The 16,612-nt window shown below is 52.2% G+C and overlaps 1 protein-coding gene across 1 annotated transcript in view; it reads right to left on the reverse strand.

Annotated features, from left to right (window-relative positions):
- PLA2G4E (phospholipase A2 group IVE) overlaps window positions 1-16,324 on the reverse strand; it is a 33,242-nt gene extending 16,918 nt beyond the window's left edge. Inside the window, exons 1-7 of the mRNA XM_037504143.2 lie at window positions 16,229-16,324; window positions 12,223-12,295; window positions 6,498-6,634; window positions 4,443-4,574; window positions 3,456-3,496; window positions 1,540-1,582; window positions 642-705 (exon numbers count right to left, since the gene is read on the reverse strand). Of these exons, the coding sequence (XP_037360040.1) occupies window positions 642-705; window positions 1,540-1,582; window positions 3,456-3,496; window positions 4,443-4,574; window positions 6,498-6,634; window positions 12,223-12,295; window positions 16,229-16,324 (586 nt within the window). The remainder of the gene's footprint in view (window positions 1-641; window positions 706-1,539; window positions 1,583-3,455; window positions 3,497-4,442; window positions 4,575-6,497; window positions 6,635-12,222; window positions 12,296-16,228) is intronic.
- Window positions 16,325-16,612: the final 288 nt, after the last annotated feature.

Consider the following 16,612-nt stretch of genomic DNA (forward strand, 5'->3'; position numbering starts at 1 on the left):
TCAGCGAGAGGGGCCCTGGGCACTTTCAGCTCCTGCTCGTCCCTGGTGCTGACCACCGCATGGGTCCTGGGGAGCCCCGGTCTGCCAGGGGTGTGGCACAGGTAAGTGTGGGTGGAGTGGGCTTGTCAAGCCTCCGAAGCACAAAGGGTCATGTGTGTGCCCTTTACAGAGCAGTGGGGAGGACAGGGGCTCACCACCGCTGACGGTTAGGTGACCCCAACGAATTTCGAGTTTTGGCTCCTTGACTGAGCCCAGGGCCATGGGGAGGCTGACTCTGGTGCTGATGGGGTTGGAAGCATCACTGCCCGTGCCCCACAGGTGGAGGCATTAAAAAACTCACTTTTTGGGCCTCCCTTGGTGGTGCAGCAGTTGAGCGTGGGGCTGCGAAGCTGCCCGCAGCCTCTGCAGTACCGGTTCGATCCCCGGCACCTGAGGAGGGTCCCGCATGGTGCGCAGACCTCTCCTGCAGCCCGCTGCTCCCCTCAGCAGTGTACTTCGGTCCTTCTGCCTGCTCTGCTCCCCGCTCTGGCTCTGGTGAATTCTCTCACCCTCCCGCGCTTCTGACTGTACCCAGTGCTTGTATAAATAAATAAATAAATCTTCAAAAAAAAAAAACAAAAAACAAAAAAAACCCAACTCACTTTTCCCATGTTTCTTGTGCCTCCTGGATTCTGCATGAACCTCCAGGCAGGAGACTTGTCGAGACTGAAACAGAGAAAGGAAAGGGCATTCGAGCACCAGCCATTCCCTCGCCTACCAGGCCAGAGGGAGGGGTGATGAACAAGGGGACATATTCAGGCTGTCTGGGGGAGCTGGGTGTGGAGACTGTTTGCTGAACCCAATCAAGACATCATTCTGAGAGGGAGTATTTGAGAATGAAACCATCCTGAAAAATCTAGGCTGTGCGGCCACTGCCTACTAGGAGTTGTGCTCTCAGCCCCAGGGCAGGGATGGAACCTCAGTGGGTTCATCCAAAACCAAAAGAGGGCAACTTCCACTTGGCTTTTGACAATAACTGCCAACAAAACAGCCTTCTAAGAAGCAGAGGGGAGTGACATTCCTTTACTGCAAACTCCCAAAGACTGATGGGGGGGTGGGGGCATCACCTTAAATCCTGTAGTTTTAGATGCATCTAAATGAATGCACGAAATGGCTGTGCCAACAGCTGAATTATGAAAATCTTTCTAATATTGAACTGTATTTATAGAGAGATTGGAATTGGAGGAAAATGGGACAGAGACTGATTCTGGCAAGAGGCTGCCTCCTAGTGGGGGATCAGGAGGGTCCAAAGAGGAGGGGCCACGGCTGTGGGCTGGGTGTGGGATGCCAGACCAGGGTAATGTCCCACCTACTTTCTCCCCACGAGCAGAGCCCAGGTGCTGCCCCCGCCCCATCTACACCCACTCTGGTTGATTGCAGTTAGTCTACTCCTAGGGGGCTCCAGCACAAGGGCCCCAGTCTGCTTTCTCCCAGTCTGTTCCCCCGAGAGCAGCAGCCACTTGCGGCCTCTGGGGTACAAGAGCCTGGAAGGGTCCTTACCACCAGCACGCCATTGGTGATGAGGGCCTCAGGTGCAGAGGGACTGAAAAACAAAATGGGAAACCTGGTCAGTCATGTCATCTTGATCGATGTCTCACGAGGGGGCAAAGAGCCTAAATAGTGTCGGTAGTGAAATGGCAGAGCCTTCTTGGTCTTTAAGAAAATTATTGGCTCAGGAAACTTTAGAGGTAGAGATTTTCAAAGAGAAAACTGGTAAACATTTTTAAGTAGCACATCCGGGAGGAAGAAAGAAGATGCGTATGCTAGAAGGAGTAGGAAGAGTTCCCTTTTTCCCTTAAGAGGACAACTGTTCTTTATGTCCAATCAGATGCAACTGCCTGGAGTTACGAGGATAGATAGGTCACATGAAAGGCCAGAGCCCATCTACCTCGAGCATGTATAAACTGTTCTGCTAACAAAACTACCGCTTCTCCTTTCCTGTTTATTTAATTTATGCTCTGAACAAATAGTTCTGACCGGGCCAGAGAGGGGTCTGGTGAATATGTAATGTCCTTGTGTTATGAAGCCAAGAATGTGAGCCTCCAAGATTACAATTAGCCAGGGGAGCCCACAGCCTCCCCCACCAAAATTAAGACCGCGATGGCTGTGTCTTCAGATCAATTCTTAGCACAGATTTTGACATATTTCATTTTGCAAGTCATTTTTCTAATTCAGCCAAGGAATCTGTTTTCCCTAAAAGTTCTATCAAGAGGCCTCCCTGGTGGCGCAAGGGGTTAAGTCGCAGCACTATGAAGCTATCCGCACCACTGTGGCATGAGTTCGATCCCCAGCCAGGGAGCTACCCGTATGGCCCAGCAGACCTTTCCTGTTTTGCCCGCTGCTCCCCTCAGCAGTGTATTGCAGTAGATCCACCTGTCCTGCTCCCCACTCTGTCTCTGGTGAATCCTCTCAACCCCCAGACTTCTGGCCTACACCCCAGCTTTTGTATGCATAAATAAATAAATAAATAAATCTTTAAAAAAAAAAGTCCTTTAAAAAAAAAAGTCCTATCAAACCAAAACCCAGAATTTTTTTCAATGTGGAACCAATAAACTTTATTTCAATTTGTTAAAGTTGATTTCAACAAGGCACCCCAAATATTTCTAAGAGGCCCCAGGCAGATGACTCCGAGTGACATTTCCAAGTCCTCCTGTTCTAGCTCTTGCGTGTCACCCAGGGTGCTCAGCGCTACCAAGGGGAAGGAGAGGACAGGAGCTGGCTGCCAGTCACAAGCACAAGCAGTCTAAAGCCATGCCCCCTAAATGCTCCTTTCTTCCCGAGTCACAAGCACACTGCATGCTGGGGGCTTGTCCCCACAGGCAGGTTTTCCCTCCTTTCTTTGCCCTCTTCTCTGACCACACTCCAGCTCTCTGACCCAATTCTGCTCCAGTTCCCACAATTGTCACAACTTCAGGATTCTAGGTCATACGCTTAATTGAAAATTGTATGAAATAACCTCATGTAATGGGGTGGGGCCTCCTCTGACTTGGTTCCAGAGTTGGGTGCAGAGGGGCACAGGCTCTGCCTCAGGCCAGGGCTTGGTAGAGTTTGTTCAAACAGGTCAGGGTGAAGGAGCAGGACCCCTTGGTCCTGACCTCTTTCTCGGCCTGGTCTCAATAAGCACCGTTGCATGGTGGTAGAAATTCTTCCCAGACACTGCTCTCAGGAATGCAGGGGAGCTGAGGCAGGCAGTCTGCTAAAGCATTAAGTCTTTAATGCAATATGTTGGCAGTAGAAGGGGGTGGAGCTCAGGTACTGACAGCTTCCACCCAAGCGGAGGTGATGTGCAGTGAGGAGCGGCAGAGGTGAGAGTGGAATTGGGGAGGACAGCAACAAGGCAGACAAGCTCTCGGTGCATGTGCCTAGAAGCTGCTGAGGGGCAGGAACTTGTGGTGGGGGGGTGGGGGGATGCTCACCTCTCCTCCAGCAGGAACTCCACCTCCAGTTCTTCCATGCCCTGAGGGAGGGGGGGAAGGTACTGTGAGCTGCTTCTGTACCTCTCTGCAGACCAGCACCCCTGTGCCCCAGGAGGCCCTGCGCACGGTGCGTCCTGCTTCATGGAGTGGGGGTAGCTGTCCTGGCTCTATTACCTGCTCTGCTTCTCTCTGTGCCCACTTCCTTAGCACCAGGAACGTCACTGAACATCCCCAGGAACATCAACGGGGGGTGCTCAGGGTATGGAATTGTGCCCCCAGCCCTGCATGCGAATCCCTCTGGCCCAGACACTTCCTTTAATCTTCCAACTGCCCATGGTTCTCCTGCCTTCCGGAGGGGCAGAGTGCCTGGGGCAAGGACAGTTGAGGGTCCCTTCCCTCCTCCATCCCTTCACACCTCTTGCTGTGTAGCAGCAGGAAGTTCTGAGCTCACTGGACTTTAATTTCCCTGCCACCAGGTAAGCGAGGCAAGGACAGGGCTGCCTGCTCCCTGCCAAGTCCCCGCGCTGGAACAATGCCCGGCCCAGACTCAGCTTTCAAGTATCGATGGAATGATTGACTCGGTAACATTCTGGTCCTTTCCAGCTGTGACTTCCTCTATTTTCAGATTTGCCCTCCTTTACACTTATCTGCCCTCTGTCCCCTGCACCTACCCATCTGGGGGGGAAATGGAAGCCAACAGTGACTACATCTCCATTTTGTACCATGACCAGTGCTAGGTGCCTTAATTAATTTCCCCACTCACAGCAACCCCGCACAGTAGGTATTACTATTGCCCATTGTAGAGAAAAGAACTCTGAAGAATTGCCACAGGTCACCAGCTAGTAAGTCATGGCGGAGGGGCCTGAACGAGCAGCGCTATCTTTTCCTGAGCTGGCTGCAGGGGGAGGAGCCCGTGGACTGACATCATAGGAAGAAAATTCTCCCCCTCCTGAGGTAGGAGGCAGAAGGCCTGGCAAGCACACCCACCTCGGGGTTCAGTGGGAACTTCATGTAGGTTTTCTTTCGGAAGCAGAGCTTGGTGAGGTCATAGAGCACCGTCAAGAGATGGTCATCTGGCGTCACTGTGTCTTCATCGCAGACGCTCAGCTCTAGCACGTTCTGGGGGTGAAGGGAGGGTACAAGCCTGGTTATGTGGTTACATTAACCTGTTCCAGGATAAGGAGCCTGACATCAGTCCTAGGGAGGCGGTAGGTCTAAGGGATGGGGCCCAGCACAGAAGTCCCGCTCAGGCGTGAGAGACATCTGTAGGGGGATGAATTAAGGGAGGAAAGTGTCTATTCCTTCCTTTCCAGCTCTCTGAAGTGTTCCCGTCCCTCTGTTTTGACTCTGCTGTTGGAGAATTTTGCCATTTTCAAGCTTGGCAGGGGCCTGTAATGTGTGAGAGGTTTCATTTTACTTGGGGACAGATTGTGTCCAGAGTCAGGGCCCTGGGCACTGAAGGCAGCCCATTTGGTGCTGAAAAACTCAGTTCAGGGAAACTAACATCTTAACACTCCAAGGGAGTGACATGGCAAAGGTTACAGGGGTTCTGCTACTTGATTGGGTTGGGGTGAGGTGTTTGAACTCTACCCTTTGGCTCCTCAGTCCCTTATGAGGTCTCATGTCAAGAACAGAGCAGCTACCATGTCATGTGGGCTGAACAAGAACAGAGCAGCTACCATGTCAGTGGTCTCTGGTTACATGGATTAGCATCTGAGGCCTCTAGTTCCAAGGACCTTGGGAGATGTGGTTATGGTTGGGTTTGTCTCTTTGGTCCCCATCTAATGGACATGAGATGGTTCTGGGTGTTCCTAACTAAATGAGATCTGTTGACCTTATAGTTACTAGAAACCCATGTGTATCCCAGAACCAACCCAGCAGCCCCACGGGGGTTTTAAAATTCTGTTTTAAAATTCTGTTTTAAAAATGGCAGACAAGTCCACACTGAAATCCCTCTCTCCTCACAACCATATATATGACAGAAAAGATAGTTTCAGGGCCTCCCCCGTGGCACAGCGGTTGAGCGCTGGGTTGCGAAGCTGCCCGCAGTCTCTGCAGCACCGGTTCGATCCCCGGCTGCTCCCTGGCCACCGGAGGAGGGTCCCACATGGCGCGCAGACCTCTCCTGCCACCCTCTGCTCCCCTCAGCAGTGTACTTAGGTCCTTCTGCTTGCTCTGCTCCCCACTCTGGCTCTGGTGAATTCTTTCACCCTCCCACGCTTCTGACTGTATCCAGTGCTTGTATGAATGTATGTATAAATCAATCAATCAATCAATAAATCTTTAAAAAAAAAAAAAAAAGAAAAGATAGTTTCAAAACAATAAATATAATAAATCCCCTCTTGAAAACAAAAATGGACTTATGAATCAGAAATGAAGAGGTACCCCTAAAATATGAAAGCAGTAACCTGCATGGAGCTGCCATGCCTCAAGTACTCCAAGACTGGGAATGAGGATTATGAGGAGGACATGTTTATCTTAAGAGCACTCTGTTGAGGGTCATTACTCAGGATGCTCAATGGAGAATTCTCCCTCAGGAGGTGTCTTGACTTAGAGTCACCATGCATCCAAGACAACCAACATCATAAAACAACTCAACATGCAAAATAACACACACCCAAGGAATTAGGAATAATAAAGCATCTGAAAGGGTTTAAGTAAAACCCTCTGGCTGGGATTAGACTGTCCTTGGATCTAGTGAATAGAATGGCTCTTCCCCTGTATATATTCTCCTGCTTAGAGAATGTTCTGGAAGGTTCTGGAAACATGCTCTGTTTTAGGGCAGGGATACCTACTTCCAACAACTAGGTAGAAGGACAAGAAGGACAAGAAAGAGATAGGAAAGAAGGTGGAAAGATAAACAGGCATGAAGGGACAAGCACGAGGCAGGCGAAAAGAAAGGAGGGAGTGAGTGGGAACCAGGTCCACAGGAGAATAGTAAGCATGCAGGAAGAAAGACAAGTAGGCAGAAGGACACGTAAGCAGAGAAAAGGACAAGAGAGCAAGGAGGGAAATGGACAGGCGTGGCCTTCCACAGCTCACCTTCACTTGGGTCTGGATCTGGAAGTTGAAGGTTTCATTCCACTCTGGGTTTGGGCAGTTGGAGATGGTCCGAGTCCTCAGCCTCTCATGAGAGGCAGTGGGCAACCAAAGGCTCACAAAGCAGTCTGGCTGGCTCACTGTGCAAGGAAGACAAGGGTAGGAGGGTTGGGAGAGGAACCAACAGAGTCCAGAGTGGAGAGAGTACGGAAGAATCAGAAGGAACTTCAGGCAAGTCACTTCCAGAGTGAGGCCTTGTCCTAGCTTCAGGACCACACTTGACTCATGGGTGACTCTTCAGAGACCTTTGTCCAAGAACCCCCAAAAGGCCACATACCATAGCAGGCTAGAGGTTTCACAGCGGGGGAGCCAGGTCCCACTGCCCATTCTTACAGACACAGATGGCCTGAGGTTCTTTTCTTTTCTTTTTTTTTTTTTTAAAGATTTTTTATTTATATAAGAGCCGGGGCACAGGCCAGATGCGCAAGGGTGAGAGGATTCACCAGAGACTGAGCAGGGAACAGAACAGGCAGACTGACCAAAATAAACTGCTGAGGGGAGAAGCCGGCGAGACAGGAGAGATCTGCTCACCATGCAGGTTGCTTTGAGGCTGGCAGGGATCGAACCAGCACTGCAGAGGCTGCGGACAGTTTAACAGCGCTGCGCTCAACCACCTGCGCCACCAGGGAGGCCCCCCAGCCTGAAGTTCTTATCACAAGCACCCTATTCTCCAAGCAAATACCCACTGGTCTGGGACAAGCTATGGCCACACAGTTCTCCCTCTGGTGGGGGCAGAAATGGAGGACAAGCCCCACAGGGTCAGGTTTACCTTTGCCTTTTCCCAAGGCACCAGGGAAACCAAAGCGGGACCCAACTCTTCCTCTGCGTTGTGGAGAAGCAAAGATTAGCAGGAACACAGTCTGCTGTGAGTGAGCCATAGACAAGCTATTCAGGAGCAGGGTGACCACTATCTGCTTATAACCTACTGGCCCAGCTCTTCATGCCTACACTTATTATTCCAGAATAAGACATGTGAGCCCCAAAAATCTCACATTTGAGGCCACTGACTTTTTCATCTGAAATGAATAAGTCGTGGGAGGGTGCAGGATGTATTCTGGGGAAGGGATGCAGGCTTTGATCTCAACGGGCCCTCTTAAAGTAGAGGAAGGCCTCCTAGGCCTTCTGGTTGAAGCACCAGAGGCATGGAGAGAAAGCTAGCAGCCCAGACCACCTCCCTCCTTCCATTCTACCTGGAAGGAGGGGAGATGAGGTGCCATGGTCACACTTTTCACTCTTCTGACAATCTACTGGGGTCATTCCCAGGGCACACACCAGATACACAGAAAATGGGAAAAGTCGGTACAGTTTACAGGATCAGAGGGTCCTTCAGATGGTAGAGCTGGTGTGGTGATAGGAGTTCCGCGATGGTCCAAACTAGATCATAATTATTACTAATAATATCCTGTGACAGTGGAACTAGGGTTTGCTGGACCCTTAAGTCCTATATTTTGCCACACTGGGTGCTTTCTCAAAATTAATTCCCATCGTTTGCATCACAAGTGTCCCTAGTTTCTGACTTCATCCCCAATCTTGGGTTAATTTTTGAGGTCTGAACATTCACTGAATTGGAATTCAAGGGCCTCCTTCCACTGAATACAGGTAAGATGACATACTGTCTTTTAGATGCCGTAATTATCACTTAACACAGACACAAAGAAAGAATAAAACCCAACAGAATCAAAAGGAAATGATGACCTCATCAGCTCCACCCACACCCTCAATGCCCAACCTCAGCCCTGGCTCAGGTGTCCAGGCCAGACACCAAGTATTGTCCTCGACTCTCACTTGGAACCCGTGTAGCTCCTTTGACTTCTTGAGCCTGTGTCCTATCAGCACTGCCACTCCCTTGGGCAGGCCCCCAGGATCTCCACTGACCCTCCCCAACCGGGCTCCCTTTCTTGCCTTGCTCTACTCTTTCTCTCAAGAGAAATCAGAGATTTCAGCCACGTTACCACCCAGATTGAGAACCTTCAATGGTTCCCATCTGCCCTCAGGAAGGAGTTCCAACAACTCAACACGGCTGCCCCTGCCTATCTCTTAGCCTCATCTTTCTATCCCTATCACCCCATTCCCTGGCCTGACCCAAACACACACACACACACACACACACACGCGCGCACACACACACACACACACTCCTGCCAAACAGTCACTTGCAGGGCTCAGAAGGTGCCATGCTGTCTTGCCCAGAACACCCTTCTCTTACCCTTTACCTTTCCTGTCCCCTGACTGGCCTGGAACTCCTCTGGAAGCCTCCCCTGAGCTTCCCTCAGGCCTCGAACATTCTCCTCAGGTCTGCCTCCTGTACACTGGGAGTTGGCAGGCAGGGACCCCACCACCTCTACGCCCATTTGCTTAGCTTGATTGATGGGCCCTGCCAGGGCCCCTTCCCTCTAAAATTCCTTTCCTGTCATCATCCCAGGCCTGAAATTCTCCTATTAAACCCATTAAATAAAATCTCAGTGTTCTTGGCCTAAGGCTTAGATCTGTAGTTATGATAAAAATATTCCTGGAAGAGAGAGGTGCGATCAGACGCCCACATTTCAAGCATTCATTTGTTTTTCAGTTCTTTTGCAGAGAGCTCTTCCTGCCTCCTCCCTCACAAAGTTGGAAAAAGGAGAGTGCAGCCCGAGGAGGGCGTGCTGGGGGGGTTGTTCCTGGGCAGGGCGTGTGATGGAGGAAGACTGGTCAGGGGCCCAGCTGACAATTTGGGCAGGAATCACTTGCTGACTGTATGGGCAGTGACCACTGTGTTAGCAGCGGAGAATGGTTATGCCCGATGACCCAATTCTGAGGTTTCCAGGGACTGCAGGGCATTTCCTAGGCAGAGAGAGGTTCTGATACTTGTTCCTCAAGGAGTGACAGCATGCTGGATCATCCGAATGACATGCCTCTTTTCCTGGCATATGGGTAGCCAGGATGACTCAATCTCCCTAATACCTCTGGAGACACCTTTAATTTTATTTTCCCAAGAGGGAAAGTTGGAAGATTTTGGGGCTCTGCTTTCCCCTAGTCCTGGCCATGGCTGGGTGGCACACACCTCAGGTTCTTTGAAAGCTTGGGTAACTCAGGCACAGATTATTTTATTTTATATTATTATTATTTTTGATCCAAGCTACAAGGAAACAATTTGGGGTGAGACCAACCCAGGATCTGAAAAACATCAGGATAGTCTCAAATCCAACCCAGACAGGGCAGCAAAGGGACCCTGCCTTGCGACATCCGTGGAGTCCAGAACCAACACGAACCAGGTTGGCACCCTTAAACACCATGTCTGCCCTCCACCCTGACCCTCAGTGGAAATGAGCAAAATATAGATAAGGGGTTCTCAAAGAAGACTGAAAACCCCCAAAGGCAGCCTTTGTGGTGGAGGGGAGTATGGGGAAGGGGAAGAGGAGGGCAGTGGAGACAGACCCTAGCTGTTTTTCTGGCTGCCTGCTTCCTCACACTCCAAGCCTCCTCCAACTTCTCCACCCCTTATGGGGATCCTTAGTGACAGCTGATGTATGTGGCAGGAAGAAGACAGAAGAAAGGGTGCTGGACAACAGAAGGTTCTGGGCACAAAGGTGCAGAGGCATGCTAGGAGGACATGTGGCCAGAGTAACCCACAGGGCTGGGACAGACGTGCCTCATGCGGAGGGAAGCAGGGGTAGCTGTGGGTATGTGGGATCTGTAACTGTCCCAGAGGGGAGAGGGGTGAACTCTGAGTCACCCATTATGGCATGAGGAAGAAAGGCGGCCAAACCCTGGGCCCAGGGGACACTTTTAGATTCCTCAGATCACTCACTGGCAGAATGGAAGACCCAGAGAAGCCCTCCAAGTCCCGGGTCTCCTGGCTGGCCTCTTGGCAGACCTGAGATCTAACTGGGCTTTTGCTGGAGCTACTCACTGACATCAGCTCTGGACACCTCACCCTCCAGGGGACTGGGTCTGAATCCTGCCTGATCCCTTTGCTTTTTCTGGGGCTCCAGGGCCCTCCCTCTAGGCTAGGGAAGGTCTCAGAGTGGCAGAGAATATTGTGTGAAGACAGATACCAAATATACAAGGGAGACATTGATGCCCTACACCTTTACAGAAGATGCAATTCTGAACGTGCCTCACTGCAGAATTTAGAACCAGAAAACATGAAAATGGGAGTAGCTGAGAAAGGTTCCACAAGCATCCCTGCATTGCAATGACAGCTTCTTTGCAAGTTTATCACCTTCCTAGCGAGTTTATCAGCTTCCTAGCGAGTTTATCAGCATCTCCCATCTATACACCAGTACAATCTTGTGGCTATGAGGCCACAAGAAATTATGCAACTCCTTCCTCAGGAACTCAGGTGCCCCTTCACTTAGGTCCGGACCCCGGCTCTGCCCGGAGTTTCCAGGCTTTCCACTCGCCAGCTTGCCCCAGCTCTCCAGAACTGGGATGAAACATTGCTTCCACTCAGGCATCACTAACCTGCAATTACAAAAGGGGCCTCACAGCCCACCCACGGGTCGGTCGATGAAATGGTGTTTGGAGGTCTGGCCCCCTCGCTGGCCCACCACAGGTGCTCAGGGCATGTGGCTCCCTTCCCTCCCTTGGAAGTGCGCTCCTGGGTCACCAGACACTCCCAACTTGCCCCACTCAGACCCCAGGCCCTCAATACAGACTTCCTTAGCTACTCTCGACTTTCACTGTCCTCTTCTACTTCTGAATTTTTCAGTGTCAAGATCAGAATCCCAACTCCTATTACTACTCTATAACATCACTATCACTATTACTATTCTCTCTATATATTTGAGTCTCACCTTGTTACACATTCGCTTGGTACCCAGGTATGCTCTCTGCCCCTCTGAGGCCCTTTCCAGCCTAGATGAATCCCAGGGTAAGGGCAGTGGGAATATAACAGCTCTGGAGAACATTATGGCCCATGGGCCATTCTTGCTTGGTCACCAGTGAGTGGGGACACCCCCTTAGCATTGAAATAAACCTTCTTCTCCTTGAGAGCCAAGACTCCTCTGTGCATGGGGGGAAGATGAAGGCAGCATAGAGAAACACTTTTGGTTCTCCTGATCTCTTGAAATGCCACATTTCAAAAGATAGATGTTCTCCTGAAGCCAGAGGCTTCCCTGGGCCCCTCGGGCCTGACAGTGCAGCAGGGCAGGGATGAAGGTGAACTTAAGGTTATAAGAAAACACTGTATAAATGGCACCAGTGTGATAAACTATATCCATGAACTTGAACTGCGGGGCTGGGTGCTATGGGGCTACTGCCATGGGCCCCCAGTACCCAACTTGGGATCCATGTCCTGCGAAGAGGGGCTGTGGGACGGGCCTGACTCTAGCTCTAGATGCCCAAAAGTGTCTTCTCCTTCATCACTAACAGCCCCCCGATTCTTGGCAAGACAAGGAGAACCCAGCGTGGGAGAAGCCTGTGTTCCTGGAAATGGATCCTGGGGAGGGAGACGGGTGAACAGTGCTCTCAGATGCAGGCAGCCTGCAGGGGTACTGAGATTACAGGTAGCGGGAAGGGTCTGGAAAATGGTATAAACCCCAAAGTCTGAAATATAGCCTGAGTGTAGAACACACACACACACACACACACACACAGCGTGCACACAGACACGCCCACCTGGCCAATTCTCCAGCCATAGTCTCTCTTCCTAAGCAGAGAAGGAGGGAAGGGAGGAGAGGATACTCACCTATGTCAGCCTGTCGGACGTTTTTCATACGCACAACCCTCACTGTCAGCAGGTGGCATGGAAACAGAGTCTCCTGTGGATTGAGAGGACAGTGGACTCACTCCTCAGGCCATGACAGGGGCGGCCTTGGCAGAGAGAGCAGTCAGGCTGGCCGGCCTCCGGCTGCACGACTCAGGGAGACTTCTCTTACCAATTCTAGGTTCTGGGCTCTGGAAGTCTCCTCTGGTTCCTAGGGGGCCCAAGGGTGCTGACGTCTGACCAGCATAGCTGGTCTGACGCGCACAGCTTGGAAGAGGCATAGCTTTGCCTGTACTGTGCCTGCCTTTCCTGGTTTTGTTCCTTTTGATTGATGCCCTTCCTGGTTGACGCATGGGATACGAAGCCTCTCCCTGAGAGTTTCACCCAGGCTCAGGGTGTCTTTTCACTGTTCATTCCTGCCCCACGACTGCCAACTGAGTGAACGGAGGCCTCTGAGATGGGACCCTTTGTAGGCCACACCGTTCACTCTATGTTGCTGGAATCTCTTTCCATCTTTCTAAGAGGGTGCAGTTCTTTCCTATTTAAAATAATAATGGAGGTTGGAGAAAAGTATAAAAGTCCACTACTGAGAGACAATCATTGTTATTGTGCCAGTTTTTGCTCTTCCAGTCCCTTCGGGGACTTAAGTCTAACCAGCAACCACAGAACCAGGGCTCTGGGAAGGCTGCTAACGTCCTGAGAGACATATAAATCAACTTGCGCATCTCTTCCTCCTCTCTCCCCAACATCTGCCTCAAAATCAGAACAAAAGCCAAACTGACAGTCCCACAGAGGAGCAGCGATCCCGGCCGTGAGGCTACTCTGAAGGACTGCGTACCTTCACAGTCAGTAACATGCTCTCCGGCGTTCCCGCTGGAGCTTGGCAACCTGGACCAAAGACCCTACCCACGCTTTTCTCTTCTGGTTCTAGAAATAAGGTTGTGTGTGACCTTTGGGCGATCCCCTCCCCTGTGTAGTGGGCTCCTCGCTGCTCACTGCCCACCTGGGCAGAGCTGGTGAGGAGGCAGAGTTAGTCTTCACCGGGCATCCACAGATAATTGCCAGTATGGAAAACTAGCCTGCAGGTTAGGGGTGACCGCTGAACTGTCACTCCCCGGCAGCAGCCCTCGGCACACAGGAAACGTGCTGCTTGTCTTTCTTCCTTGGTCTTCTCTTTGAGCCTTCTTTTCACCCTGAATTCCCCTGAAGCCCAAAAATAACCTCCAAACTCTGGCAGTCCTTCTAATTGCAGGGTTCTGACTAAGCTGCATTTCTACTGACATTGTGTGAGCTCTCCCTTTTTCAAAGAACCAGAATCAAAGGGTTCTTGAAAATCCCATTTCCTAGTGGCCACAGAGGCCTCCTTTGTGGTCTACCTGTAAGCCTCAGATCACGCCTCTTTGCAGGAGAGAGCCAATTTCAAATCATTCTACAAAGGACTCATATTTTGCCACCGGTCAGGAGTCAGATGCTGGCAGGGGGTTGAGATTAGCCCACCGGGGTCATGCTGGGCCCAACACGGGACTCGGGTCTCGGGCCCAGATGATTCCAGGAACCGGGCCTGTCATGACCTCTTTGGGTTTCAGTGAATGTCCACATTTTGTCCCTGCTATCATCTGTGCCACTGGAGTGGTGTTAGAGATGAACAAAACTTCACAGGCCCAGAGGTAATTGATAGGCAGCAGGAAGATGCAAGAGAACATCGCAGGGTCTGTGACTATGCGGCGAGATTACGAAAACCAATTTTATGGGGTAGCTTACGGTGTGGTGAGAGTAAAAACTTTGGGACTTGGACCAGCCCGTCCCTAGGACAAGATGCCCTGGCAGAGTATCAAGGTGAAAGTCGAAATATTTAAGAGGTGTGACCGAGCACCATGCCAACTGGGTTGTGGCCCTGGAGCAGGGATGGCTCTTACGCATTTGGTCCACTGAAGGGTCACGACCAGGGAGCACTCAGGGGTTGGTACTCAAACGGGAACTATTTGGCAAGCAGTACAGCAGCGTATCTGGACACTTGAACAACAGGGGCTACTGCGAGGGATGACGGGTTGGATAGCAATTTTCTGGGAAGCCAGGGGAGAGGGGCCCCTGCTCAGGCTGTCGACCTGCTCAGAACAGGGGGAGCCTACCAGCTCATATGGAAAAGCTGTAACCCCTTGATTCTCAGGATCCGTGATTAGGCAATCCAATTTTGCTCTCTCCCACCCCTTAACTTTGAGGGGAGGTTGGGGACACACTTCATTGCTCTTTCTAGAGACCAGGCCCTGGTGCATTGCATCTGCTCTTATCTAACCCCCCAAGTGCATACTGGGGAAGCACTACTGTTCCTGCTTTGCAGAGAAGACTGAGTTTACAGAAATTGCATCTTACTGGGCGTCAAGGCCAGGTCGTCAGGGCCAGGATGCAGGCACAAGTCTGCCTGGCCGTGGGGCTGCGTGCTTCCCCACCTGGCGCCGGCTTCACGTGAATTAACCAAACTGGCTAAAAGTTTGTTCCAGTTCTGCCCTAGACCTGTTAACAGCAGAGGCAGGGGTACATCCTGGTCCGGGTGTTCCCTCTACCCCAAGAGTCTAGCTGGTGCCACAAACAAGGCAGAATAATAGTTACAGGTGGGTTCTCAGGGTCGTGTTCCCAGGAAGGGGCAGGAGTTGGGGGAGAGTCTGATAACCGTATTTAAGAAGTGGGGGTCTGTTCCCCATACTAAGCAAACCATCCCACTAGGTCTAGGGTGCTGGAGAGGGGAGACAGCTCTGAGGGAGACTCTGGGAACTCCCCTCCCCAGGGGTTCTCGGGGCAGGCCGGGTTGGTGATGCCACCTCCGCCTCCCCAGATCGCTGGGTGTATTTATCAGTGCCTTGCAACACCTGGGTCAGAGCTTATACTAGCCTGGTGACAGTTTCCAGGATGGATGGGCCTTCCCTAAAAGACCCCTGGGAATTTATGGCCCCTAGAATACTTCCCAGCTTGACTGAGCAACACCCCCAGATTGTTTCCCTTTTTATCATCCAGGCTAGTAAGGGCTGAGGACAAGAAGCCCTAGCTCCGAGTCATGTGGACGCTCCAGGACCCAAGAGGGGCAAAAGCTCAGTTCTCAATGGCTTCATCCTCCGCTCAGCTCTGTCCCCTGTGCAGAAGATCCTCTCCCAGTCCAGGCTCAGGACGCTCAATGAGATGGGGAGGCACAATCAGGCGCTGACCACAGCCCCCTCCAGCCCACTTCCTCCCAAAGACTCCGAGAAACGTGGGCGCATCCCACAGGTGATGCCCCTCCTGGCCAAGGCAGCGGGGACACCATGCAGCACGGGCCTCCCTTCCCTTGGCTGCTTGGAAACTGAACAGGTCCTCCATCTCCATCTCCCGCCCCAAAGCCATCACTCCTCCTGTTCACCTGGGGGGGTGGTGAGGAAGTTGCTGACAGTCCCCCTCAGGCGTGACTATGGTAAACTGGAGGTGGAGGTGGGGGAAAGCCGGGGCAGAGCAGGTCCAGGGCCCTGGCAACTGACCGATGAACTGGGCCCCCCGACAAGCCTATGAGGAGCTGAACGGACCCCGGAGTGTTCACCACAGACCCAGGTCGGTGGCTTCTCGGCTGAGGGTGACAGGCCGGCAATGCCGGGGCCTACCATGCCACAGCCCCGTGGTGTGGCGGTTCAGGCTGCGCCTGGGGGAAGTGCCTGCTCGCTGCTAGCACGGGCCAGCGGGGGTTCACTCCTGGCTGTGATGAGTACTACCTCCCTGGTGCCAGCCTGGCCCTAGCGTGGCCCTGAGCAGCTCCTTGGCACCTTATCAAGCCCTTGGGGACCCTCAGCTGGGCCATCCACCTAGGAGCCCCAGCCACATGTGGACCAGACCATGTCCCCAGGGTTTGGAAGGGGCTGCCAGAGCCAAGGTGCTCCGGCGTCTGGAATTTCCAATGCCCCAGCCCTCCCCGAGCCTGTCTTCTGCCTTCAGCTCTCCTGGCGCCACCCACCCAGCGCCTCTCCCTCACCTCCGAGGCGCAAGTGGCCACAGGACTGCCATCTTCTGCTTGGCCTGGGTCCAGTAGGTTGTGGGAGACCCAGGCGGGCACCTGCCTCTGGAGCATCGCGGTGATTCTGCGGCTGGGTGGTGAGACAGGGAATTTATACTCTGACTCAGAGCTCCGCCCTCTGGATGCCTTTTGGCAGTGGCTGGGATTGTCTGTGAGGAGTTCAGGTGGGTACACAGAAATGGGGGTCCAGGCCTAAGACTCTAGTATCAAGGGGCCCTTCAGATGCTGGAAATGCAGGGACCAGCAGGGGCTCTGGCCCTTGGGGGTAGCCATCCATTGCCTCCAGAAGCTTGGAACCACCTCGTCAGCCCAGGGAATAGGGGCAGCAAGAGGAAGATGCAG

This window comes from Talpa occidentalis, unplaced genomic scaffold, assembly GCF_014898055.3.
Source record: "Talpa occidentalis isolate TD23 unplaced genomic scaffold, MPIMG_talOcc4v2.1 talOcc4.11, whole genome shotgun sequence".
Classification (NCBI taxonomy): Eukaryota; Metazoa; Chordata; class Mammalia; order Eulipotyphla; family Talpidae; genus Talpa; species Talpa occidentalis.